This window comes from Nelumbo nucifera, chromosome 3 (assembly GCF_055504915.1).
Source record: "Nelumbo nucifera cultivar China Antique chromosome 3, China Antique-T2T, whole genome shotgun sequence".
Lineage (NCBI taxonomy): Eukaryota > Viridiplantae > Streptophyta > Magnoliopsida > Proteales > Nelumbonaceae > Nelumbo > Nelumbo nucifera.
In genome coordinates this window covers 101894873-101922859 of record NC_142651.1, presented here as the reverse complement: position 1 = coordinate 101922859, position 27987 = coordinate 101894873, and the positions used below count along the sequence as shown (strand labels likewise).

At 39.6% G+C, this 27987-nt stretch overlaps 2 protein-coding genes across 3 annotated transcripts; both read left to right on the top strand.

The window, feature by feature from the left end:
• Positions 1 to 3172: 3172 nt before the first annotated feature.
• On the top strand, positions 3173 to 6128 carry LOC104598993 (luminal-binding protein 4-like). The gene is made up of 7 exons (XM_010261347.3): positions 3173 to 3363; positions 3482 to 3749; positions 3852 to 4066; positions 4204 to 4926; positions 5033 to 5187; positions 5298 to 5380; positions 5474 to 6128. The coding sequence occupies exons 1-7, from the start codon at positions 3315 to 3317 to the stop codon at positions 5964 to 5966; spliced, it is 1986 nt and encodes a 661-aa protein (XP_010259649.1). The 5' UTR covers positions 3173 to 3314; the 3' UTR covers positions 5967 to 6128.
• Positions 6129 to 11409: 5281 nt separating this feature from the next.
• Positions 11410 to 25533, top strand: LOC104598994 (vesicle-associated membrane protein 724). Of its 2 annotated transcripts, XM_010261350.3 has the most exons (6): positions 11410 to 12064; positions 13149 to 13290; positions 13687 to 13807; positions 24374 to 24436; positions 24540 to 24710; positions 25099 to 25533. In XM_010261350.3, the coding sequence occupies exons 1-5, from the start codon at positions 11872 to 11874 to the stop codon at positions 24687 to 24689; spliced, it is 669 nt and encodes a 222-aa protein (XP_010259652.2). In that variant the 5' UTR covers positions 11410 to 11871; the 3' UTR covers positions 24690 to 24710; positions 25099 to 25533. The 2 variants fall into 2 exon arrangements, with proteins under 2 accessions (XP_010259652.2, XP_010259650.2); XM_010261348.3 differs by lacking the exon at positions 25099 to 25533 and having other exon boundaries at positions 24540 to 24971.
• Positions 25534 to 27987: the final 2454 nt, after the last annotated feature.

Genomic DNA, 27987 nt, shown 5'->3' with positions numbered 1-27987 from the left:
TTCACATAATAAAAATATCTGGAATTGATTAATCTTTGCAAAATAATGAAAATATATTTTTTGATTATTATCTGAAAATTAATTAACTTGTTAAATATTCATGAAATATTTTCATTGATTTTTAGAAAATAATTTTTATACTTTTTCAGAAAATAATAAAAAATTCATGAATATTTAATAGTTTCATTAATTTTAGATAATAAATTTACCATATGGTCGATACCTAGCATATATCCCTTTGATCATTTTTGTTATAAAAAAAATTGGATATTGGGTTTTCGCAAGCATGGCACAGGTCCTGCTATAAATCTTTAATGCTGTGTTTGGTTTGAAGGAAAAGGTAGGGAAAAGAAGGGAATTTTCCTATCTTTCCCTACCTTTTCCTTCAAACCAAATATAGCGTAAATGTTTAATAGGAACAAAAAAAAATATTTACTTGAACTTGATTTCAAAATATTAATTTTCATTATCCGTTGGATTAAGAATTGGGATATTGGATTATTGGATTATTGGATTCGAAATCGATCCATTTAGACCCCATACACCTCGTGTGTGGGTCTAAAGTTCTAAACTCGCTCCGCTCGATTCGTTGCTACTAGGGGTGAGCATTCGAAAAAATCAAAATTTTAAAAACCAATTTAATAATATGGTAAACCGAATGAAAACCGGATAAACTGAACCGAATTTCTTTTCGGCTATTTCAGTTAAAACCGACTCAGCCAATCCAAGAGAGAAATGACAACTACTACTTCCCTTCCTGCCGGCTGCCGGCTTATATCCGGTGGTAATCAACCATCCATCCCGACAAGCGAACTATGCAAAGCTGTTAATGACTGCCGAGATTCTCAGTTTGAACTTCATTTTACTTTTGATGAAGGGAAATTTGGCCCGACCTCGCGATCGCCCGACACGTGGTAAAGGCAAGTAGCTCGGGACAGTAGAGCGCCCAAAGCGAACATCGGAAGCAAGTCCAAGCTCACTACCGAGCCCGAACTCCAGACCGCTATACTTAGTCCGAGCTCCTTGTTAAGAGCGAGCTCCCTGTTAAGAGTCCGAGCTCCCTAAGTCCGAGCTCCCTACTAGGAGCCCAAGCTCCCTGTTAAGAGCGAGCTCCCTGTTAAGGGTCCGAGCTCCCTAAGTAAGAACCCGAGCTCCCTAAGAGCAAGCTCCCTGTTAAGGGTCCGAGCTCCCTATTAAGAGCGAGCTCCCTACTGAGAACCCGAGCTCCCTGCAAGGAGCACGAACTATATTGGGCCCCAAGCCTCACAAAGCTGACCCGAGCTGGCCCATGGCAGCTCGGAACACTCCAAACCGAACTCAAGACACCTCGCTCACCACTCCAACACTTCACTTCCAAAGAACCAGGCCAGCCAAACGTACCCGACACCAAAGACGTCCATATCCAAGGGCGACGTACCTGACTGATTTGGGATCTGACGCCTGACAGCCGCATTTCAAACGGCTTCCTGCTACCGCCACCTGCAACCGTCGTCACTAGCCGCAGAGACGGCTCCGACAAAAGAAACAGTGGCGGTTCTGTCCGGCCAGAGGAAATGACATCCGAACTAGCAGGAGTTTAGAAGTAATCATGCCTGACCTAACGGAAGCTTGGAAGTGAGTGCGCGAGGTGGTTATAAAAGGCTTCTACCCCCCAGGAGCGAGGTATACTAACTTTCACGCTATCTGGTTTATCTTGCCTTTGAAGGATTCTAACTTGCGCTTCGGAGCCCTTACGCCAGGTTCTCCCCGGAGCTTCTCTTCTCCCTCCGTTTCAGGTCCCTGTTACTCAGTTCAGAGGCAAGATCATCGACGGCTAAGACCGACCAGATTGTGCATCATCACCTTTGTCCCTTACCTTCCACCAACCCCAAAAAGGAAAAAGAAACAACTTGCCTCCTTCGATGTAATGCTTAGACTTCATTGCCTTGTCTTTGCAAAAATGCACGAAATAAAGCCCCAATAGAAGAGACTACTACAGAAATATAAAGCATTCTAACGAAACGAGAGGGTTTTTGAGGGACTCGTTCATCGGCCAGCTGCCTTCTTTGGTTTCTTCTAACTTCCGGTCATTGTCCTGGGACAACGGCGGTGCTCGGCCAGGGGAATGCCCGGTTTTTCTCGACGATGGGCTGTGGCCGATAGTAGATCAATAAGGCCTAGGGTCGACCGAGCGTGTTGCCGACGACCTCGATCTCCGTCCAGAGCTATCGCCTGGATCTCACCTTAATAGCCCATTGTTCGCAGGAACCTGCCGTCACGTGTTGTGGCTCATTTCTTTGCTATGGACTGACATCTCTGCATTATCCATTTTCTTGCCGGGAGAGGACTCATATCTTCTGCGGGGAGACCGGCCCCCTTTTTCAGTCCTTCTGGCATTTCCTGGGGACCCTAGCCAGAGACCTGTCCACTCTCTGCCGCACTTCTCTGTCGTCCCGGTTCCTCTCTTCGTCGTCTTTCCTTTCTGTCATGGTCGCCGTAGAGACGCTCTCGTTTAAACTACAGATTTACATTTTAGACACTTCTTCGACTGCATTGACGGGAGCTTTCTTCTCGACAATCTCTTCTACAACACTTAGTAAGAGGACCGGAGCCTGGAGCCTGGAGGAAGATGCAGTGGTAGCCGACAGCCGCGACACTCGGCAATGACGACAAGCCTTCTGTTAGTCAATCAGTCTCTGTTCTAGAGAAGAAGAAGAAGAAGATACCTTTTGTAAGCCTGTAACCGGAGGTGAAGAAGAAGAAGAACGACGGCAAGTCGGCAATACAGACTCGACACTCGACGACAACTGGCAGTCGGCAATCGACACTCGATTAAGCCAAAATAAAAAACCGAATAATAAAATCGAACCCGACCAAAAATCGATTAAGCCAAACCGATTAAACCGAAATCAAAATGTTTTTCGGTTTTAACTGATTTATGCTCACCCCGGGTCGCTGTCAATCCAGAAGTTTCAAGACATTACAGGACAGGACTGTCTCTCGGTTGAACTTGCCAAATGGCAAAATCTCATTCGTCCATATACGTGGAAGGACCAAAGACCCAAAAGGAACGCGGCAACTTCCTCTGCGTGCATCTTTGATTACGTGGCTACCATTCATTGGTCAGAACACTCTAGCTGCACAAAAACCGCCAACTACACGGAGAGTCGGAGACTATAAAATTTCGATTTTCGACCACGAAGGTCATCTCTCCCTCAGCTTTCTGTTACGAACGAGAAGAAACTACTCTCTAGTCTCTGCATTCTCTTCCATAGAAGTTCAGAACAGAAGAAAGGCCAAAGAAGCGAAAGATCTACTACAAGCATTCAACGAAGATGGGGGCAAAATACAGGGCAACAGCATTGTTGGTTCTCTTCGCTATGGGTAAGATGCTCGACGAGCTTGTTTCAGTTGTTTGACTGCAGAGTCTCGCTCTTCTTCTCTCACTGAGTCACTGTTGACTTACTTGCTTTACCTTTTCTTCTTCTCTTTCGATATTTAGAATTTCTGTTAGGATTAGCTGTGGCTTCTGAAGAATCTCCTAAGCTCGGGACTGTAATTGGTATCGATCTCGGGACGACATATTCTTGTGTTGGTGTCTACCGGAATGGACACGTTGAGATTATAGCGAACGATCAAGGGAATCGGATCACCCCCTCGTGGGTTGCATTTACAGACTCCGAGCGTCTCATTGGGGAGGCGGCCAAGAACCAAGCGTCTCTCAATGCCGAACGGACCATCTTTGATGTTAAGAGACTTATTGGGAGAAAGTAAGTGAGAGAACTATTGACAAATGCATGTTGCTTCGATTGAATTTGAACCCGCTTTTCGGTAGTCGTAGTTGATCTGAATTCTCTGGAAAACTCTGGCAGGTTTGATGATCCGGAGGTGCAGAGAGATATCAAGTTCTTGCCTTATAAGGTCGTGAACAAAGATGGCAAGCCTTATATACAGGTGAAAATCAGAGATGGAGAGACCAAGGTGTTTAGCCCTGAAGAAATCAGTGCTATGATACTGGGGAAGATGAAGGAGACGGCTGAAGCTTATTTGGGGAAGAAAATTAAGGACGCCGTAGTTACTGTTCCAGGTAGGTTGAACTTGAACTCCTATTTGAATCCTGTTGCTTCTTCCCAGTTCCCATCAGAAAAAGAAGAAGAAGAAGAAGACAGAGACTTGTCTCCTGTTTTTAATGAATATTGCCCCCCTGTTTCCCTCGTTTTGCAGCTTATTTCAATGATGCTCAGAGGCAGGCCACCAAAGACGCCGGCGTGATTGCTGGACTCAATGTGGCTCGGATAATCAACGAACCCACGGCTGCGGCTATTGCCTATGGTCTCGACAAGAAGGGAGGAGAAAAGAACATTCTGGTCTATGATCTCGGTGGTGGTACCTTCGATGTCAGTATCTTGACGATCGACAATGGTGTGTTCGAGGTGCTCGCTACCAGCGGAGACACCCACTTAGGAGGAGAAGACTTCGACCACAGAGTGATGGACTACTTCATCAAGTTGATCAAGAAAAAGTATAACAAGGACATCAGCAAGGACAACAAAGCTCTGGGAAAGCTCCGTCGGGAGTGCGAACGCGCCAAGCGAGCACTGAGCAGCCAGCACCAAGTCCGCGTCGAGATAGAATCCCTCTTTGATGGCGTCGATTTCTCGGAGCCATTGACGAGGGCGAGATTTGAAGAGCTGAACATGGATTTGTTCAAGAAGACAATGGGTCCCGTGAAGAAAGCTCTGGAGGATGCAGGTCTGAAAAAAACGGACATTCACGAGATTGTGCTCGTTGGAGGCAGTACTCGTATTCCCAAGGTCCAGCAGCTTCTGAAGGAGATGTTCGACGGGAAGGAACCCAACAAGGGTGTTAATCCTGATGAAGCTGTTGCTTATGGCGCTGCCGTTCAAGGCGGAATTCTCAGTGGTGAAGGCGGAGAGGAAACCAAAGGTAATGAAATTGCTCTGCTCTGCAACTTCCTTTTTTATTTTTTTGGGGGATGAAATCATGAAATTTCCGTTTTTTTTTCTAAGCATTTTGGTTCCGTTCGTTGCAGACATTCTTTTGCTCGATGTTGCGCCACTTAGTCTGGGGATTGAAACGGTTGGTGGGGTGATGACCAAATTGATCCCAAGGAACACCGTCATCCCCACCAAGAAATCTCAGGTTTTTACGACCTACGAAGACCAGCAAACGACTGTGTCGATCAAGGTAGGGAAAAAAAAGGATTTTTTTTCTTTGTTTTTTTCATTTGAGCAACAGGTTTCGTTAGTTGTTTTGGCAGAACTGATTAAATCTCTGTTTCGGGAAAAAAAAATCAGGTCTATGAAGGTGAGAGGAGCCTAACCAAGGATTGTCGCGAGCTTGGAAGATTTGATCTCTCGGGCATTCCACCTGCTCCAAGGTGATTAAAAGCATTATTCAGATTAACATATGAATCGGAATGAAGAACTCAGACACTAATTATAAGTGATTTGTGTTTTAATTTGAATTGCAGGGGAGTACCACAGATTGAGGTTACGTTTGAGGTGGATGCGAATGGTATTCTTCATGTGAGGGCGGAGGACAAGGCGGCCAAGAAATCAGAATCAATCACCATAACAAATGACAAAGGGCGTCTCAGCCAGGAGGAGATAGAGAGGATGGTGAAGGAAGCAGAGGAATTCGCAGAGGAGGATAGGAAGGTGAAGGAGAAGATCGATGCGAGGAACAAGCTGGAGACGTACGTCTACAACATGAAGAGCACTATCAACGACAAGGACAAGCTCTCTGATAAGATCGATTCCGATGACAAGGAGAAGATCGAGAGCACACTGAAGGAGGCGCTGGAGTGGTTGGACGATAACCAGAGTGCAGAGAAGGACGATTACGAAGAGAAGTTGAAGGAGGTAGAAGCAGTGTGTAATCCGATCATAAAGCAAGTATACGAGAAGAGTGGTGGAAACTCTTCGGGGTCGGGAGATGAAGATGAAGCCAACGACGAGTTGTAGTCTTGTAGATACAGAAACAGAGTAGATAGTCTTTACTCTTTCACTTACTGTCCCTCACGATTTCATCCTTTATTTTATTATTTTTTTTTTTTCTTCTGGTTCTTGTAAAGTAGAAAAGCTGGAAATCAGAAAATGGAGATTTCAGAATACTTTAAAATCTTATATCTCCATCTCCTTGTTGATCAGTTGACGTGGTATCGTCTTATTGGTCCATATAAGAGAATGCATTCACTCGTACGAATATACGAATGCACACTCTAGGTCCTTCGAAATTCAACCCACCAATGTGACCCGTAAACCCGTTAATTACCCATTTTAATGAAATTAAATAAGATGGGTTCAACCCAACCCCAACCCATTACCATTTTAGTGACTAGTTTGTGGGCCGTTCCAATGTTGATGTACATATTGATCAAGTTACCTCTCCAACGGTTTAATAACTAAACTAATCCCAGTCAACTCCATCACCATCTTAGGTTGCATTTGACATTCTTTATTTTAAAAACGTATCTCTTTTTTATAATTAAAAAATTCAGTATTTATAGGAATATTTTAATTAAGAAGAAAAGTCCTTCAAATAAGAAATGCCAAATGCACCTTAATGGCCTGCGTTATTAAAAGTCATTTGGCTCAAGTAATGGATCGCAAGTTATACATTTGATTATACTTTTTCTATTTTGTTATCATTGGTATAATAATTTTTTGTCATAATTAATTTTGTTTAATATAATGAATATTTTAATATAGGTAAACAATCATTATTTATGAGATCACATGTTGATCCATTTGATTTGAACATCGAATCATTAGCCCACTATTTGAATAAAAAATAGGTTTGTTTCCAAATCAAATCAAATACCCTCAACCCAACCCATTTAACCCATTTAACTTGACCCAATAACGCATTCAACCCATCTCTAACCCGCTAAGTAACCCTTACAGATAGGCATACGTATGTGAACACACTAAGGTCCAGTTTGGTTTGTCGGAATTGGGGTTGCTATTTCAATTTCAACTGTTTGGTTGGGTAGAATTAGAATTCCATTCCTATTCCTGCATGACATTCCCCCATTTGGGGGAATAGCTATTCCCTGCTCGGCATTTGGGAATGAAATATCATTTCTGTTTATTCTAATTATTATTCCTATTCCTATCTGAACCAAACAGATTATGGGAATGGTAATGGACCATTCCGATTTTGATTGTAAGTCAAATAGACACTAAGTAATCACTTGATAAATTTTTTGCCACCTGTCCTATAAATACTCCTGCCAGGCTTGTCTACCCATAAAATATGATTAAAAGCAAATTTCTAAGAAAACTATAATTGAATTGAATGCTTACTCAATGCACTCACAACTCGCAAGAGTGTACCTACTGGATGGGGTCTCACTTAGGGCACATCACATTTTTTATGAAGGCAGTACACCCTCATAATAAGATGGCAAGTTTGATTTTAATCATCTCATAAAAGAAGTTTGACGTCAATCATAGCAAACAATGCTTTCTTTGTCTTTTTTACGGGAATGTGCTCAAATTACTCCTCTAATCTTTTACTCCAACTATTTTGCTTCCCTAATTTTGATTATTTACTAAAGCTTCTGCCCTTGGTTGGTGTAGCCTTATGTCAAGAATAATGACACAAACAACAATTTTTTTTGGGTAAATTATAAAAAGCTCCTTTCAAATTTAACAGAGACTTTAAATATAATTCAAAATGCTAGATGTACCCTTTTTAATTTGATTTAAGGATTTTTTTATTAAAAGTGAAAATTTCTTTTAGGGGTATTTTAATAATTTTCTTAATTTAATTTAGGGATATTTTTTAAAACTAATGAAGTAATCCAACGTTTTCCATCAAGACAATAACAAAAGGGAGGTAACTCCAGGTTTGAGCTTTTTTATATTTATCCTTTTCTTGAATTTAAATAATTTCATTTTTCAACTGTCCAAAATATCTATTGACTCAGTGAAAAGAGTACAAATACAAATACAAATATGTGCCGTGTAAACTTGTATATGATATTTCTGAACCTTGTATTTATAGTATACATTTGTATTTGAATTATTCCCAAGTTGTGCATATTTAGAGTTCTGTTTTTAGTTTTTACTTCAAGTAAATGAGAAGAAAGCCCCCATCGTCACACCATTCACCAAGGAACCCTGAATGAGTCCGGATCTCCTACACTCGAAATATGTGGCGGGGATGCAACCCTAAATTAATATTTTACTTTTTTTAAAAAAGATTTAAAGTGAACAAAAAGAAGTGGAACTGACCCTGAACTACAAACGATGAAACCCTTCTTCAAGCTTCAACCATTAATGATCAGAAGAGGACCTCCTTCAAGCTTCAGCCAAGGGCGAAAAATCTATATGAAAGCAGTCATTTGCAAGTTGCTTCCTTCAATCTTCATGGTGAAACCTTTTGAACTGTGGGATTCAATATTTTTTCAAATCAGGTTTTTCTTCTTTTGTCTTTGATCAAGATCGAGAGCTGGATTTGGAGGTTTCATTGAAGACAAATCTGAGTTTTATTCTAGTTTCAGTCAAGGCCGAGTTTTCTTCTTCCACTTTCAGTCAAGAGCAAGATTCAAATAAACAAGTCACATGTTTTTCTTCATCCCAAACTTGAATCTTTCAAGATTAGCTTGAAGGAGGGTTTCATTGTTTAGAGTTCAGGACAACTTTTGGGCCCTAATATCAATAAAAATAATCTTTTTAACATAATTTTTAGAATAGGCTAACTTTTCTTTAAAATATCAAATAGGGGCAAAAATATTGTTCATCTCCTTCTTCCTCTAGACCACCGAATAAATCTCCCCACCTCCAATCTCTCTCTCTCTCTCTCTCTCTCTCTCTCTCTCCCTTATTCTTCTTCTTCTTCTCTACATTTGAGTCGTTCCAAACTCAGAGCAGAACTGCTATGAGTTATTCTTCTGAAGCAGTTAGAAAAATACATGAAATACCATACCAAGTACACAAATCGGCGGTTTGGTTCTAACTACTAAGCCTGTTAGAGGTATCTAAAGCAGTTTTGAATGTCATTAAAGCCTAGAAATCGAGATTGGAAGAGGTTTATGAGTATGCTAAGTGGAGAAGCGAAATACACATTACGAAATGCAAAAATGCAATAGTGGGCTTCACCATTTTTGCTTGTAGCAAGCAAGCAACTACAAGGGACAAAAAGGTAGAGATCTGTGATCAATATTTATTAATCTTGGGGGAGATTTGTTTAGTGATTTGAAGGAGGAAGGAGATGAACAATGTTTCTGCCCCTATTTGATATTTAAAAAAAAAAGTTAGCCTATTTTAATAATTATGTTAAAAAGATTATTTTTATTCATATTAGGGGCTTAGAGCCCAATAGTTGCCCTTATGGACTGCAATCCCTTTTTTAAAGCTAAAAAAATAAAATATTAATCTAATGAAAGTTTTACCATTTAGTCTCACTCCATGCATTCCACACTCTGAACACAAGACGTGTTCATTTATTATTGGAAGTGCGCCCCCACCCACATACTTCGAGTGTAGAAGATCCAAACTCCCTTTGAATCTATAATGTGAAAACTGAAAGTCTGAAACAGAGATTCAACTGATTCCCAAACATGTCCAAGAAATCCCAAATTCAAAATCGTAGGTCATTTTCTACAAAGATTCATTACAATAAGTAAGTTTAGGGATGTAAAGGGGTTGGGTTCAATACAAGTTTGCCTTGACTCTAACCCAACCCTCTAACGTTCCCACCTGAACCCAATTTGATCCTAACCTTGCCTTGACCCTATAAGGATGAACCTAATACCAACTCGACTTTATCCACAACCTTTCAATTGTATTTTTATAACATAATTTGAAAACCTAAGGGCCATTAATTTAGGTAAAGGTCAAGGTTCAAAATATCGATATGCTCGATATGTCGATAGAGGTATATTGATAGTTTTTTTTTTTCAAATCTTGTTCAGAGGGGCCAGTTTAAGGTCCATCCACCCCTTGAACCGGTCAAAACCCTGATACATCCTTTATAGGAGTGTATCGCGAAGCTCCTGATACGATACGTATCGATTGATACAAATCAATTTGTATTGATATTTTGAACCTTGGTTAAAATTTGATGTATAGGTTCTAAAATGTCATTTTTATGGTTATGCCATTGGTAGGAGAAGAACAACCAAAATAAACATGAAAAGAAATCTTCAACTTCCAGAGTACAAAGTTAGAAGTCGTAGCAAATTTCAAGAATACCCCTCTATATGTAGAGGGATCATGACCTAACAGGGTGGATCAGCCAAACCTGAACCTGATCCAAACCTAACTCGGGTTAAAGGATCAAAGCCCTATGGTCGACGCTTCAGGTAGCCCGCCTGCTTCTATACCACATATTTTTTTAGTAGTGTTGGTTTTCTTTTAGTCATTAAAAAAAAAAGGGGAAGTCATAGAAAGAGCAAGTCCACCATCCACCATTTAAAATTTGATACTAAACATCAAGTTTACATCAGCGCCCCACAGCGAAGGAACATTACAATCGTGTATTAAGAAAATCTCCGATGACAATGTGGGGCGTTGATGTGATCTCTTAAACATCAACCTTGAGAATTTGACATGTGGCAATTTTAGAGGATATGTTCACATCAAATAAAAAATAGAAAGACATTTTATACTATGGGTCATTAACAGATACCCCCTTGAATTTTCATTTGCAATAGAGACTTCCCTGAACTTTGACTTTGCAACAAATACCCTTACTATTAAATTAGATACATGATGCATTAAATTACCAAAATATCCATATGAATCGTTCTTATTTTATTTTTCTCACTTTTTTTCTGTTAAGCCCTAATTGACCTAAAAATGCCTCCATTTTCTCTAAAACCAACTAAAATAACAAGAATTATTTTACTAACATAGAAAAACAAGTTTCTTTAAATTCTTATTTTATTTTACTGATGCGAATGTCTTTCTTCGTTTTAAAACATAAAATTTATCCACTCCTTCCAATGAACTAAGAAAAAGTAAATGAAACCTTAAATTTATATCTATTAAAAAAAATAAGCTCTACCATGTCATTTGAATATTGAATCCATTTAGAAATATGCAAAGATCTATTAAAGTAATCAAAATGTCTTTAATATTTTGAATGATAAATCCTTTAAATAAATAAGAAAAGAATAATTTGAGAATATAAAAAATTTTAAAAAATTAAACAAGAATCTTTTTAAAAGTTAACTAATGAAACTCTAACGGAGGGAGTGTTTGTTAACTAATGGAACTCTAACGGAGGGCGTGTTTGTCTCAAAGTGAAATTTGAAGGGTCATTGTCGCAAAGGAAGTTCAGGGGTGGTAATTGTCACTGACCCCATACGTGATACGAACGACCCCATGGCACAGGGGGGTATTTGTAATTTATCTAATAAATAAATCTCACAAATCACAATTACTGTTATCTTTTGTCCGAAAACTCAAGAATAAGACATTTGATTTCACCGCTCCTTCTGGCCGTTCTTGTTTCCTTTTCTGCTTTCTCTCTGCTTCTCTCTCTCTCTCTCTCTCTCTCTCTCTCTCTCAATGAAAATTAAAATTTTGTGATTTGAGTTGCAAAAATACGCCGGTGGGGGAGGAGCAGCAGAGCAGGAGCCGAGAATGTCTGAATCGCACTCCATTGTTGTCTGACTCTTGTTCTCTCTTTCACACTCAAAACACTGTTCCTGCTTACCTTGCTTGCTCTGTGGAAAAAGACATTTCTTTTCCCTTTTCTAAACTAAAGCAACAATCGCCGCAGTTAGGATACCAACTACGCACTAGCAGGTAGCAGAGCCAGCATTCTCTGGCAAATGTTGATTTATTAACAGCTGCCCGCTCATTGAGTCGGTGTCTCTTCTCTTCCGTTACCGGCTGAATCAAGAACCAGGAGATGAGTCAACAGGAGTCGTTTATCTACAGCTTCGTGGCTCGAGGGACCATGATCTTGGCCGAGTACACCGAGTTTACTGGAAATTTCCCGGCTATCGCATCTCAGTGCCTTCAGAAACTCCCCTCCGGTAACAATAAGTTCACTTACAGTTGCGATCATCACACCTTCAACTTCCTCGTCGAAGACGGCTATGGTATCTTTTCCGCCTCTTTCCCTCGGTTTTGTTTCAGAGATCTTCTTTTTTATCGTGTTGTTCTGATCTGATTTACCGTTTAGGGATTAACCGAAAATAATTCCATTTTGTTATGTGGTTTGTCCCTCCATCGTATACTCGTAGTTGATTTCACATTTGGATTTTGAGTGAATTTGAGATGACTTGGACTGGATCTAAAGGGACTGCTGACTCAGAGCATGACCGATCCAGAGAGTTTTCAATGGATCTTCTTCATAAGATTGAATGTAAAAAAAAGTTACAACTAATTCAACTTCTAGTTTAAGAGGAATTCTTATAATCGAAGCTTAACCAGTGGAATATATTTTTTTCTGTAGACTTGGTTGACTCGCCCTGACTCATTGACAAATAGTGGTCGATCCATATGACTGGTTCGAGTTATTGTTATTTATTTATTTTAGACCAGAAGACTGGTTATAATTCTATACTTAATTAGGGAAAAAAAGGAAATATGTATAACAGAAAAGGAAAATATTATAGACTTTCATGGAGACAAGTGAAAATATAAAGCACTGTCTAAAAATGAGAATTTCCTTTGCCTCCTTTGATGTCTTTCGGGGCCAAATTAGCTTAGGTTGTTGAAACTTGAAACCTCATATGGAGAAAAAGAGAAATCCTTGTCTTCTCTGTTTTTTCGTTTTTATCATTGAAAGGTTTGAATAGGGGGAGGAAGTTATTACTCTCTCCTTTGAAAATTGAATTTGGGGTATCTTATCATATCTAGAATCTGAGCTATTGCTGCACAATTACGGTTTCCATTCATGTTTGATATTTTTTAGATTATACTATTGGTCCATTCAGAGATGGTAAAGCATGGATTTTTTTTTTTTTTTTTTTTGAGCTGAGCAATAGGATGAATCGGGTAATTCTGTTGCATTATCCTTTTCTTTCAGCATATTGCAGTCACACTTCAAATGCTTAAGCCTTAAAGAGTTGTGCATGTAATGCAATAATGGAAGAATCATTTTCTTTTCTTATCTTTTTGTTCATTAAGGATAATGTGACATGACTTTTTTCATCTCTTGATGCTCTTTGGATGTCACAGCATACTGTGTAGTTGCCAAAGAATCTGTTGGGAAGCAGGTGTCTATAGCTTTTCTGGAACGCATGAAAGCTGACTTCAAAAAGAGATATGGTGGGGGTAAAGCTGATACAGCCATTGCCAAGAGTCTCAACAAGGAGTTTGGGTATGTTTGTTCTAGAGATGCTATATCTTTCTACAACTCGAACATTTTCCCTAGGTTTTAACCTGAATCAAAATATTCAGAAAGTTCACAAGAATGTAAGTTTAATGCTTTTCATATCTTTCTTCCTTAACTTTCCCCTTCTTTCCTATTTTCTCCTTCAGATTCTTCCTATCTTCCTTTTTTTCCTTTATTTCTTTTTGTATTATGCTCTTTTTGTTCCTTATGGATTTTAGCCTTCTAACACTATGAAGCCTAGCAAAATCTTAGAATTCTGAGAATTTTATCAAGATTTAGATTCTTATATATAGGTCCTTTCCTCCTTTCACTCTTTTTCTTTGTAGAAAAATATATAGGAATTACTACCACTGAAAAAAAAATGATTCTGAATATCTGCAGACCAGTTATGAAAGAGCACATGCAATATATCATTGACCATGCTGAAGAGATTGAGAAGCTTTTAAAAGTGAAGGCTCAGGTTTCAGAGGTTAAAAGTATTATGCTGGAAAATATAGACAAGGTATTGAATTGCACCACACACTGATAGTCTATCTTGAAACTAACGTGGACATGGATAGAAAAATATGATAATGGTTTACAATGATTAGTTAGTTCTATACATCTTGCCTCTCTAATTCTGCATCTAGGAATTACTTAATATATGCATGCATGTATATACAATTCCTTGAAACATTGTTATGTTTGTGTTCATGGGGAGCCTGTTATGAGGCAAGTATCTCTTGCAACCCCAAGTGCTCGAGATGCCCTTTATGCCACATGTTTTAATCACACATACCATGCATTGAAGTCACCCCTCAAAACAGTAGTAAGGGCTAATTACAAGGCATTCTAAGAAGTCTATTTAAGGAAGTGATCTATGTTGGATATTGGTGGCAATTTTCAACCCAATGCATACACACAATCCAAATCCAACTGTTTAACAGGTGGGACAAAATGGGTCAAGTAATCCATTTGGGTTACATGAAAAGGGCTAGAGTCAGTTGGGTTGAGGATGTTTTAAAACATATATTCTACAGCTGTTTTCCTTTCTCTACCTTTAATCTCTAAAATTCTCCTCAAAAACATGCATGGAATCACACAATCCAAATCAACAAGGCTCATATCCTCACTCCTCCCTGACAATGCTGGCATAGTAGACAAAGCCAACAAATTCTAATGCCCCCATGCAATCAATAGATTATTCCCAATCCTTGCAATCAATGCTTTTCCAATTGGTTGCTCTAGAAACTATCCTGCCACTAATGACTACGATGTTGCCTCCACCATGGCCAGTGTTGGTACAACCATCTCTTGTGCAACTATGAGACTCCAAATCTAACTAAAACCCAGCACATTGTAACCACCTAAAACCCACTAGTGGGCCTCACTATAATCGCAGAAATGGCTATAATAGTGTCATCCTTTCTACCAACATCTGCGTCGTCTTCTATCTTGATCCACTTACCAAGTATGAATGGTGTAGAACTCAACAATGCAGGTTTGGGTTTCTGATGAAGGGATGCCAAAATGGATGTTCCCTTGTGACACAACCAAGAATCTTGCAATAGTGGTTTCAGTGCCGGTGGCATCAATAATTGATGACTTGGCTTGACAGAGTTGCCGCTCAATCATTTGGCCATCAAATTTATGACCATCCCTTGTGAGTAGGAAGAGCCTAGCTGCTAGTGCATAGTTTATTGACATGTGTATACGACACCCTTGTTCATTGACCTTGTTGTGCTGGTCATTCACTAAGGGTTTCTTCACTGTTAGAGCTCCGTTACTGGTTATTTGTTGTCTTTGTGGATCAATAAAAATAAGTGCCCTATTACATTGTTATTCACTCCGCCAATAGTAGATATCACTCCTCTAAGCAATGTTTTGTTGTTTTATGTATGCATTCATCTTGCATTTAGAGAGAGAGGAGGGCTGGTTTAGCTTTGCTAATATGAGCTGGTGTGTGATGGTGATCAGAGAGAGAGAGAGGAGGGGGGAGGGAGAGATGGAATTCCATTTTTTCAAATAGCTAAGAAATGGAATAATTGTGTTTGACATGGATTGTTATTTTTTTGAAAAAGATGGTAACTTTATTAATGAAATAGTGGGTACATAAGAAGATGTACACAGAAATTACAACTCAAATGTTAAAGTAGGAAGAAAGCTATCACTAAACAAGAAATCCCTGTGAGCATCAGCTTTTGCTAGACCATCCGCATCAGAGTTTAGCTCCCTAGGGATCCAACCCAGCTGTGCATTTAAGTTAAATAGGATATCTCTACTTCAGCCAAGAAATGAGCTAAAGCCCATGGGCCACTGCCAGAGTCAGCTAGCCACTTGATGGTTTTTGCTGAATGAGCTAAAGCCCATCCACTAGATGGGTTGGATCACTTGGATGTAGGTCAAATACCAACCCATCTAGTTGTCATCCCCTAATGTAGGGTAGAAAGAGCGCCATGGGAGGGAGGGAGAGAGATGGAATCCCGTTTCTTAAAATAGTTGAGAAATGGGACAATTGTGTTTGACATGGATTGTTATTGGTTGTGGGTAGACCTGTTCATGGGCTGGGTAGCTTGACGGCCCAGTCTGGCCCGACCCGTTCTAAGTCGGGCTTGGACATGACTTTAGGCCCACGGGCTTGGGCCTAAAACACCAAGCCCAACCTTTTTTCGGGATAGGCTCGGGCTTTCTCAAAAAAGTCCAGCCCAAGCCTGACCCTGACTTGATAACAGATATTATATAATAAAAAACATTTTATTTAGTAAAAAAATATATACAATATTTTTTCTTTGTTCCTCATCTCTTTTTTCAAGTAATACTGGGATCTTTTATTATTCTTGTGTTTTGAAGGCTTTTAATATAAATAAAACACTTTTTTATTGAACAAAAAAAAAGAAAAGAAATCTGTTTTCAAATTTCTGGCCAGGCTTTGGGCTTTATATGAGGACTGGGCTTGGGACGGGCCTGAATGTATTTTGTTGATACAGAGACAAAGCCCGGCCCGTCCGAGCCTGTGAGCAGGTCTAGTTGTGGGTGATTAATGGATGGGTTGGTATTCGACCTGCACCCAACCCATCTATTTTCCATCCCCTAATGTAGGGCAGAAAGAGCATTATGGTGCTTATATTTAAAAAAAGGCAATTAACAAAGTTGTAAGAATTATTATGGAGTAAATTCATGAGCTAGAGTATGAAACTTTGGGGAAGATTAATTGAGTAGAGGTTACAACATGAAACAAGTATATTAAAAATATCTGGTTTTAAGCCAAGGAGACGAACCATGTAAGCCATCTTTTTATTGAGACAACTAATAGAAAAGAGGAAAAGAGAGATCTTCATATGGTATCAATTGATCTAGAGAGAGAAAATGATAAGGGTTCTTAGAGAGATAATACAGTGGGTTTTGGAAACGAAATGAGTGCCAAATAGTGATGTAGACCTAATTAAAGACATGTATAAGGGTGCAACAACCATTATTACAATGTAGAGAACACTGATGTGGGCCCCACTGCAGTGGTCCCCACTGTGTTCGTAGGACAGCAGTGTAGTTATTTGTTTCAGTTATAGTAGTGTCAGTTTGAGTCAGTTTGTTAATTCAGTTGTTATTTATTTCAGCTTTTATTTACTTTATTTATTATGTAAGTACCAAGGGCAGATGTGTCCTTTCCATTATGTACGAGAGTGGCGGCGGCAGATCTGTTAGAATCTGTCCCTCCTTTCAACAACTTGTGTTATCTTGTTTCTCCTCTATTCTCTCTCCTTTCTCCCACTTTTCTTCTGTTTTGCAAACCTAAAACCTATTAGGATTCAAGACTGATTACAGTCTTGATCTTCTACTTGGTATCAAAGCCTATCTAGGGCTTCTCATGTGTCTAGTCCAACCGACCACATGAGGACTAGCTAGGGCTGGAAGCTTTGAAGAAGTTTTCGGTTGCTGAATCTTGGAGATTACCAGGAGAGGTTCGCAGCAGTTGAAGACTTGCCGCAGCTTGCAGAGAGTTGGTAATCAGGAAGAGGCAGCGAAGGTTAGGGTTCAGGTAACCCTAGAAGACAGTAAACCGAAGTACATAAGTAAGTTTTTTTTTACTGAGTTTCAGAGATTGCAATCAGTCGAGATAGGTTGGACCTATCTAGAAAGAGGGGCCGAACTGTGTTCAAGTTTGTTTCTAGGGTTTGGCTTGCCGAACTGTGTTTAAGTTTGTTTCTAGGGTTTGACTGTTGGGCCGAACCCCCCTCTTCAAAGGTGATTAGATTTTAGGGTTTCATATTGCCCTATGACAAGTCCCACTTGTGCGGATTGCTTGGAGAGTGCAGCTGAGCACTTACTTCAGACCTACAGTTGAAACCCTAATTTTGCTCTCGCAGTAGTGGGCCCCACAGTAGTGATTTCAAAAAATAGCATCTCAGATTGATAGGCTGCCTGGTACTGTGCATGTCAATTGATTTCAGATCAGATGTGAGTTGATTTTTTGCATATACTGTGATAGAGATTGATTTTAGATCAGATTTGGGTTGGTTTCAGATCGGATCAGATCAGATCAGATTTGTGTTGGTTTCGGATCAGATTTCAGACTTGCTTGTTTGACTATGTTTTCTGGTATAGTGGCTCTAACAGTTTGTAGCCACTGAATCTTGATCAAAGATGGAGTTTAAGGGTCGGGGAGAAAGTAGTTTTGGAAACCACAGTTATGGTAGTGTATCTGAAACCGGGTTTCAGATTACAACTATGAGATTTGATGGGTCAAATTATTTGGATTGGGCTCAATCAGCCATGATGACTATTGGAGGAAGGGGAAAACTGGGTTACCTCTTGGGAGATGTGAAAGAACCTTCCAAGGAAGACCCAACATACACCAAGTGGGTTCAAGAGAACTATTTGGTTATGGCATGGCTGTGTAATTCTATGCAGCCACATATCAGCCGAAATTACTTGTGGGCAAAGACAACCAAAGAGATATGGGATGTTGTGAAAGAAACCTATTCCCAACCCCTTAATGTTGCCAGAGCCTATGAACTGAAGTGTGAGGTGAACAACCTTAAACAAGGAGAGAAGCCAGTTTCTACCTACTTCTCTACCTTCAAATCCTTGTGGCATGAGATTGATCATCTAGAGACCCTTGAGTGGGAGAGTCCCAAAGATGCACAAACTCACAGAAAGCAAGTCGAGACGAATAGGGTATTTGAGTTTCTGGCTGGTTTGAATTCAGAATATGACATTGTGCGACAACAGATATTGACAAGAGATAGTGTGACCCTTTCTCAAGCATACTCCCTGGTGCATAGTGAAGAGACCAGGAGGAAAGTCATGATGCAGCCTCAGCCCTCTTTCCCAGCCTTGACAGCTATTAAACCTAAGCCAGGGGGTGACTCAGAAAGGGACCGGAAGAAGGAAGATAAACGGGATCTGGTATGTGAACGTTGCAAGAAACCCAAGCACACAAAAGATACTTGTTGGAAGCTACATCCTCACTTGGTCCCATCAAAACTAAGAACTAAGAAGGGTAATGCTCATATGGCAGTGAACATTGATTCAACATCCTCATCAGGCACATCCCTAGAGACTTTAGCTGCTGTTCGGGCTGCCCTCATACAGTTGGAAAAGGAAGTTGGGAGTTCAGCTCAGCCATCTCAGTCACCATCAGCTCCTGCCACATCTGCATTTGCACATTCAGGTACTTGAGCCTCAGCTTACCATGCTTCAGCTCCAGGTAATATTGATCACTGCTGGGTAATAGATTTAGGTGCATCTGACCATATGGCTAGCTTGCCATCTTTGTTCACTTCTTATCACTTGTCCTCTGGCCGAGATAGAGTATCCATTGCTGATGGCTCTCTTGTTCCCATTTCGGGCAAGGGGGACATCAAGCTATCGGATACTATCTCTTTATCTTCTGTCTTGCATGTTCCTAAGCTTGATACTAACCTGCTTTCAGTTAGTAGTATTACCAAACACATGAACTGTTCAGTAACCTTTTTTCCTGACCAATGTGTTTTTCAGGATTTGGAGACGAGGAAGGTGATTGGGACTGGCCGTGAGACAAACGGGATCTATCTGCTTGGAGAGAGTTCTCGTCGGGAGGAGTCAGTGGATAAGAAGTCTTTTGTTTCCCAGTCTGTGAGTTTGGTTATGCCAAAGCATAACCGATTAGGTCATTTGTCTTTTAGGTCTTTGAAGAGTTTGTTTCCTGCTTTATTTGAGTCTGTTGAGTTATCAAAGTTGAGGTGTGAGAGTTGTGAGTTTGCCAAACATTGTAGAACCTCTTATTCTTTAAATAATAAAAGGAGTAATTCCTCTTTTGATATTGTGCATACTGATGTTTGGGGGCCATATCATATCTCTTCTATGGGTGGGTACAGATATTTTCTACTGTTTGTTGATGACCATACCCGTTTTTCTTGGGTCTATCTTATGCGTTCTTGGGATAAGGTTCCTGCTCTAACCCAAAACTTCCATCAGATGGTTCTCACTCAGTTTGTGACCAAAATCAAAGTCCTTAGGTCTGATAATGCAAAGGAATACTTTGCTCAGCCATTGACCTCCTACCTTCTTAGCCATGGAGTTATTCACTAGAGTACTTGCCCTTATACACCACAGCAGAACAGCGTTGCCGAAAGGAAGAATAGGCATATCTTGGAGGTGGCTAGAAGCATTATGTTTACCTCCAATGTACCTATTCGCTTCTGGGGTGATGCTATCCTCACGGCAGTTTATCTCATTAATCGAGTTCCTTCCCGGGTCCTTGATATGAGAACCCCCTTTTCCTTTCTATACCTAGACGAGGAGTTGTTCATTGTTCCCCTTAAAACCTTTGGTTGTACCTGTTTCGTTCAGCTTCTCGGGCCTCATCATTCCAAGTTTGAACCTAAGGCCTCCAAATGCATTTTCCTTGGTTATGCACAAACTCAAAAGGGTTATTGCTGCTATGGTCCGGTTTCAGTGAAACGGTTTGTCTCCATAGATGTCACCTTCTTTGAGGAGACACCCTATTATCCTAGGGTTTCTCCTCAGGGGGAGAGCAGTGAGAGTGGGGCTGTTTTGAGTTTCTTTCCTCGGGGGGAGAGCAGTGAGAGTGGAAGTGGGGCTGTTCCTTTACCTATTCCACTGGGTAATGAAGGTTGTAGTGGTGAGGGTGGTCAGAGGGAGCCAGAGTTGAGAGTTTATCACAGGCGATGCAGGCAGGTTGATCCTAGTCTTCGGCAGTCCCGGCCAGCTCCAGTTCCTTCTGCGGCTCCAGATCCAGAGCCTACTAAGATACCTCTCACTGTTGCCACTTCCCCTCTTGTGGATGACCTTGATCTCCCTATTGCCATTCGCAAAGGGAAACGACATTGCACCACTTCTACAGCTCACAACATCTCATAGTTCTTATCCTATGATCGTTTGTCACCATCTTACCGGTCCTATCTCACTTCCATTGCCGATGTCCCTATTCCAAGAACAGTGCAATAAGCCTTATCAGTTCCAGAATGGAAAGATGCAATGCAAGTCAAAATGGATGCCCTGTTGAAGAATAATACTTGGGCACTGGTTGACCCACCAAAAGGAAAGAAACCGGTGGGATGCAGATGGGTGTTCACTGTGAAGCATAATGTTGATGGCTCTATTGAAAGGTACAAAGCCCGGTTGGTTGCGAAGGGGTTCACTCAGACTTATGGTATAGACTACTTGGAGACCTTTTCCCAGTAGCCAAGATGACCACCATCCAAGTTCTGTTATCCCTTGCAGCAAATCATTATTGGCCCCTGTTTCAGATGGATGTTAAAAATGCCTTTCTAAATGGAGACTTACAAGAAGAGGTTTACATGCAGTTGCCTCCTGGATTCTATGATACAAAGACAGGTAAGAAGGTTTGTCGACTGAACAAGGCATTGTATGGTTTGAAGCAGTCACCTAGAGCCTGGTTTGATAGGTTCAGATTAGCCCTTGGAAGGTTTGGTTATGTACAGGCCCAGTCAGATCATACACTATTCATCAAGAGGGTGGAGTTCTCTCTGACACTACTAGCAGTATATGTTGATGATATTGTGGTGACAGGAGATGACAGTCATGAGATTGAGTCCCTCAAACAGCTCCTTCATCAAGAGTTTGAGGTGAAAGATCTTGGTGCACTACGGTACTTTTTGGGTATTGAGGTTGCTAGATCCAATCAGGGGATTTTTATCTCTCAGAGAAAATATGTTCTAGATCTATTGGCGGAAACTAGAAAGTTGGGTGTTAAGCCGGCTGATACACCCATTGAACAAAATCACAAGATTAGTGCAGAGGGTGGGGAGCCTCTTGAAGACAAAGTTATGTTCCAACGGTTGGTTGGAAAGCTTCTATATCTCTGCCTCACTCGGCCAGATATCAACTATGCCGTTAGTGTTGTTAGCCAGTACATGCACTCCCCTAGAACTTCTCATCTTCTTGCGGCAGAGAGAATATTAGCATACTTGAAGAGATGCCCGGGTAGAGGTATATTGCTCAAGAACAATAATCACATGAGGGTGGAAGTCTATACAGATGTCGATTGGGCTGGAAGTGTTGATGACAGAAGGTCTACCTCTGGATATTGTGCCCTGGTGGGAGGTAACCTTGTCTCTTGGAGGAGTAAAAAGCAGAGTGTTGTTTCCCGCTCCAATGCTGAAGCGGAATACAGGTCAATGGCTAATGGAGTGGCTGAAATCTTATGGCTGAGGTCACTACTTGAAGAGTTGGGTATTGACTATGAAAAGCCCTTAATGCTGTATTGTGATAATCAGGCAGTTATTAATATAGCCAACAACCCAGTGCAGCATGACAGAATTAAACATATCGAAGTTGATCGACATTTTGTGCGAGAAAGGGTCAAATCACAAGAAGTGTGTCTTCCGTACATCACATCTAATATGCAGCTCGCGGATATCCTCACCAAGGCTGTACCAAGGAAGAAGTTAGAGACAGACCTATCCAAGTTGAGAATGATAGATATCTACTCCCAACTTGAGGGGGAGTGTAGAGAACACTGATGTGGGCCCCACTGCAGTGGTCCCCACTGTGTTCGTAGGACAGCAGTGTAGTTATTTGTTTCAGTTATAGTAGTGTCAGTTTGAGTCAGTTTGTTAATTCAGTTGTTATTTATTTCAGCTTTTATTTACTTTATTTATTATGTAAGTACCAAGGGCAGATGTGTCATTTCCATTATATACTAAACATAACCTATAAATATTAAGAGAGTGGCGGCGGCAGATCTGTTAGAATCTGTCCCTCCTTTCAACAACTTGTGTTCTCTTGTTTCTCTTCTATTCTCTCTCCTTTCTCTCACTTTTCTTCTGTTTTGCAAACCTAAAACCTATTAGGATTCAAGACTGATTACAGTCTTGATCTTCTACCACCTATGGAAGAGACATCAAAATTTCCAGTTATAATGGGACTTCACCAAGGCTAACCAATTAGTCCTTTTTTATTTGCACTAGTCAATGTAGTCATGGATGAATTAACTAAACATATTTGGGAGGATGTCCTGAGAAAACATGTCCAGAAAATGAGTGGAAGAAATGTATGTTAAGATTGATGAGTGGAAAAACTAGAAAGGATAGGATTAGGAAATAAGTCATCCATAGGAACCTAGGAGTAGCTCCATAGGTGATAAAATGAGAGAAAGTAGAGTAAGATGATTTAGTCACGTGCATAGGAGACCACTACCAGCCCCAGTTAGAAGTGATTTGTTACAAGTGGAATGGGCTGGAAGAGCTAGGGGTAGCACAAAAAAGAAATGGGTAGAAGTAGTAAGAAATCATTTAGGCACTAATAATTTGACAGTGGGTGGATATGGCTTTAAATTGAATGGATTGGCAAACAGGATTCATGTAACCAACCCCATATAGTTAGGATAAGGCATGAATGATGATGATGATGATTCAAGAGGATGTTACTGATGGAAGGAGATGCCTCTGAGTCTGAGGCTCAAGCTCTTTTGGTGGGTCTTTGGGCAACTAGAGCTCTACAGGTGGAGTTGTTACTGGTGGAAGGAGGTTCTAGAATCACCATTGGGTGGGCCAAAAGGAAAAGTGAAGGCCCCTGGAGGATTGCCCACTTCTTGCAAGAAATTTTTGTTCTCTCTGAGATGGATTTCTAGGAACTTCAATGTTGTGGCTGATGCTTTAGCTAAAAGTGAAAACTCAATGTGACCTCTTATATTACCAAGAGATAACTCAATGTGGAAATCCGCTCACTGTAGAGTGTTGGGCAGTCAAGAAACAATATTTACAAAAAAGTAAATTTTCTACTGATGATTTAATGAAAGTGTTATTGATCAATGAGAGGAGGAAATTCATGTGGCTGGTGCGGGAGATGGAAGTTAAGACATGTTGGGTTAAAAGATCGGCTAATTCCCTAGCTGACGGTTTAGCTAAACAAGGGGCAGAAAGGGATTCACTGTTTTGGGCTAAGCTGTAACTTTAGTGTATTCTTTTCTCTTTTTCTTCTTTTTTCTTTCTTTTATGAGGCTCTTAGTGACTCTTGGAAGATAAGTGTGTTTGTCTTCCTCCTGTAAATTTTCTACTGATGATTTAATGAAAGTGTTATTGATAAAAAAAAAAAGTGTTATTGATAAAAAAAAAAGTATATATATATATATTTACAAAAAAGTAGACTAAGATGGTTTTGCTAATGTTCAGGACCATCTACAGTACTGATACAAAAAAGTAATCTGTTACAACATTGAAGGGACTAGAAGAGATAGGGACAGACCAAAAAGGGCATGGGTTGAAGTAGTGAGAAATGGTAGATCTCATAATTTAAAATAGATCTGGCACTGAAAAGAACAGAATGGTAGAGTGGTAGAACAGGTTTCAGAAAAACAGAATGTTCAAGCACCAGGTTGTGTTCAGATAGTGGTTGGGTTAGATTTTTTTTTTATAGAAAATGAAAGGCCTGCTTGATTGGAAACCTTTTTCTATATATTTGTCCATCCAGTTCATGTTTTTGTGGTCATGGTGTCATGCAGAAGTAAGTTCCCGCATTACCATTATTTCTTTCAATCAGATCCTTTCCTGTGAATTTTTGGCCATTCTGCATCAGGTGACTTTTTAGCAATTAACCCAGGAATTTTTCCCTATAATTTTTCCAGGCTCTTGATAGAGGGGAGAAGCTAGATACTCTTGCTGACAAAACAGAAGATCTTCGTTCTCAGGTAGGTTAATTCTATATAACTTAGTTGATTGTAGACTTCTATTTTTCTTCTATGAATTTGTTCTATGCAAGTATTTAACAGATTCATTGGATGATATTCTCAGGCTCAAGAATTCAAGAAAGTAGGCACAAAAGTCCGGCGGAAAATGTGGCTACAAAACATGAAAATAAAATTGGTTGTTCTTGGGGTTCTCTTGCTTTTGGTCCTGATTATCTGGGTTTCTGTTTGTCAAGGATTTGATTGCACCAACTAATGCTTGGGTGCACACAGAAAAGTATTTTCTATTATTTATATGTGAAGCTTCAATAGAATTCGGTAGAGAAGAGTTTCGATACCAGTGGAAAGGGTTTCCAAACAGTTTTCTGATAGTGGTAACAAAACATTATCAGAGACATTGGTTAAACTCAGTTCTTTTTCTTTCCTTTGGTATTTCATGGGTGAAAGGGTATATTGTAAATGTGGACCGGCGTCCTGTTTGTGCAAATAGTACTGATATTATTTTATGATCAAACAATAAAATTAAATGTTAGTTTCCCTTGTTTTTCTTTTTCTGCTCCTTGATTCTTTAAGAAAGGGACACACCAGCCTGTAAAAATCACTCTCAGATTCTCCTGAAAGTTTGCTAAGGAAGTACTTACACAGAACAATATTTTTTCTTACAGGAGAGTTCAATTCCAATCTGTGGAGAGCACAAGTCGCACTATTGCAGGTCTCCCTTTCAACCCGCTATGATGAAACATGGTATGTTTTGAATTTATTTCAATTGCTGGCGTATTCGTGTTTCATTTGGGGATCAGAAGGGAATCCTGCAACCATGATAGCAGATGTAATTTCCAATCTATGGAGGTGCTTTGTGATGGCTCCGTTCTCTATATAAACCTTCAAAGGTTCAAATTTTCAGTTATTCTATTTTTCGTAATTGATTCTGGAGTGGATTTAATCAATCTAGGGGCCATTAGATAACTGGCTGAAGTTATTTAATTAAGGAGCTCACAGCATCCTTAAAAACTTATTTCACTAGAAAGCAAGACAATTAGTCATTTAGTTCAGGCATTGCAGTTGTTATTTAATTAATGGCCCCTTTATCTCTGACTACATGTTTATTTCTTCTTTCCGTAAAAATGTATGATAAAAAATATAGATGCACCTACGAGATCTCTTAGCGTAAGCATCAATTCCACTGGGTGCCCAATGGTAGTTATATGTAGAAATATATATATATATATAAAAAAACAGAATCTTCATGGGACATCGTAGAAGAGGCTCTTTGTTAGAGAATTGATTGATCAATTAAAATCAGTTTTCAAGGGACATCGAAGAAGAGGCTCTTTGTTAAAGAATACATCTGTACATGTATCTTGGAAAATAGTGTTTTCTCTTATTAAAATCAGTTTTCAACTTGTTTCATATTAAAGAGTTACTGAGCTTGTTTTAAGTTTTTAAGTAGGAGTTCATTTACACTTAGAAATATAAAGAATAGAGTATGGAGGCTTGTTACTGTGCAATGCGCATGCATGTGTGTGTATGGCACAATGGTCTACGTAAGGTGATTTTGACCTTTGGTGTGAGCTTGACTATTGATGATTTCAGTGGTCACGATCCGATTGGATGTGATCAAGAGGCACTATTCAAAGTTAACAGTCAATTACCTTTTAACAATCAAACATTGTGATTGTTCAAATAGCCTTTTTTTGAATTAACACTTTCCTCTTCTCCCTGACTTTTTAAAAACTATTTAAGGAATGTGAATCAAGCAATTAAATACAAGTTTTCGAAAAACACTCTTTGTCTTTCTCAGTTCCATTTGCTATTGTCTTACAAAAGATTTCTTCGAAGATTCAACTTTACTGGTTGCAAATTCTCATTTAAGACTCTTTTGTATCTTAGGAATAGATTTGCCTATAACCCAACAACAAACTCATTAAAACTGAGTGGGGGTAAATAACATTTTAAAGACGATGTCTTTAGTTACGTCTCAGAGCTTTTCCTAAAAGTTTTTGTGATCCCAATTCCCAACATGGGTTGGACTTAGGTTTGATCAATCAGTTCCTTTACATACATATATGTATGGTTTACTACCAAAAAAAAAGTGTATATATAAGCATGTATGCAAGGAAAATATGTGTTTATGATCCAAGTCCGATGATAAAAAATCTAAGCCCAGTTCATGTAAAATTTACAGGCTGAGTTGGACCCATCCAAATTACACCCCCTATTTTTTAGGTATATTTAAAAAAAAAAAACATCATGTCAATATTATTTTTATTGAGTACTTTTTCCTTAAAAGAAATTGAAAATTTTTCAAATGCCTTAAAAATCAATAGATCATGAAGAAACAATTTAGAAGAAATCGATTCTTCTTAGCAAAAACCCTTTAACTGAACAGTTAACTTGGGAACTGTATATAGTTTATGGGTGTCATTTGCACCTATAGAAGACTTGATCCTGCTTCATTGAGAGCTCATCAGCTCAGGACAGGTTTTCTTTTTATTCTTCAAAGGATGTCTACAAATACAATCATGCAGTCCATTACCTTTCTCTTCTTATTTATTTGGCTTTTAGTTAGCCACATCGTTTGCTTATTATCTTGCATTAATACCCTGCAATGCAACGCAACCTAACAAGCTGCAGGGTGTTCATCAAAAACTGAAAAACCTAACCGAAGTGATGAAATTGAACAAAAAATTCTGTCTAATTGAACCACTGGTTCAATTTCAGGTTCGTATTTTTAAAAGTCAAAGGTAATAGTTTGATTTCAGTTAATCAATATGAAAAACCAGTAGTTAATCGAACCAACTGGGAGATATATTTATAATATATGTATTTTTAATATTTATATTATATAATTATATGCTTATTTATAATGTAGTATAAATATAAAAAAAAAAAAACTAACTAAAGAACCAAACCGATCAACCAGTTCTTCATAGGGATGGCAGTTTTCTCCATCCCCACCAGCACCAGGTACCTGACCTTAAGGTCAGGGATGGGGATTGCTTTGGTGGGGTCAATGGGGAATGAAGTCCCCGTCCCAACCCCAATTGTATATATTGAATATTATTCAAAAAATATTGTTAATTAAAAATTTTGGGGATTTGGGTCCCCATGGGGAACCCTTTTCCATCGGGATTGGGGATAGAGGACAATTTTTATCTCCAACAAGGATCAGGGTCGAGGACTGAAAATTATTTTAAAATCGAGTTCATGGATAGGGAATATGACCCTTGCTCCCAAACCTGTCCTGTTGCCATTCCTACTGGTTCAGTTTGAAAAATAGGCCCACAATTCAGACCAAACTATGAGTATGGCTACTCTTTTCAAGGTTTAAATAGGGGTGCAAGTCATGTGGGCCGGACTGGGTTTATGGTCAACCTAAGCCCAACCCTAAGCTTTGGGCCTAAGGCCCAAGCCTGGGGTCAAGCCCAATCTTCTAAACCCGAGCCTAGCCTGCATTGTAATTTGATGCACTTGGGTTAGGCTCGGACCCATGTCGGGTTCAAGTTGGTCAATAAATCCACTCTATATGTATGTATATATATAATGTGTATAGT

What these genes read in the sequence shown, in the direction of transcription:
- LOC104598993 (XM_010261347.3), top strand. Translation starts at nt 3,315, where the DNA reads ATGGGGGCAAAATACAGGGCAACAGCATTGTTGGTTCTCTTCGCTATG. An exon ending in GTTGGTTCTCTTCGCTATGG is followed by an intron (nt 3,364 to 3,481) that starts GTAAGATGCTCG and finishes TTCGATATTTAG; the next exon opens with AATTTCTGTTAGGATTAGCT. An exon ending in AAACGACTGTGTCGATCAAG is followed by an intron (nt 5,188 to 5,297) that starts GTAGGGAAAAAA and finishes AAAAAAAATCAG; the next exon opens with GTCTATGAAGGTGAGAGGAG.
- LOC104598994 (XM_010261350.3), top strand. Translation starts at nt 11,872, where the DNA reads ATGAGTCAACAGGAGTCGTTTATCTACAGCTTCGTGGCTCGAGGGACC. An exon ending in CCTCGTCGAAGACGGCTATG is followed by an intron (nt 12,065 to 13,148) that starts GTATCTTTTCCG and finishes TGGATGTCACAG; the next exon opens with CATACTGTGTAGTTGCCAAA. An exon ending in CAGAAGATCTTCGTTCTCAG is followed by an intron (nt 24,437 to 24,539) that starts GTAGGTTAATTC and finishes TGATATTCTCAG; the next exon opens with GCTCAAGAATTCAAGAAAGT.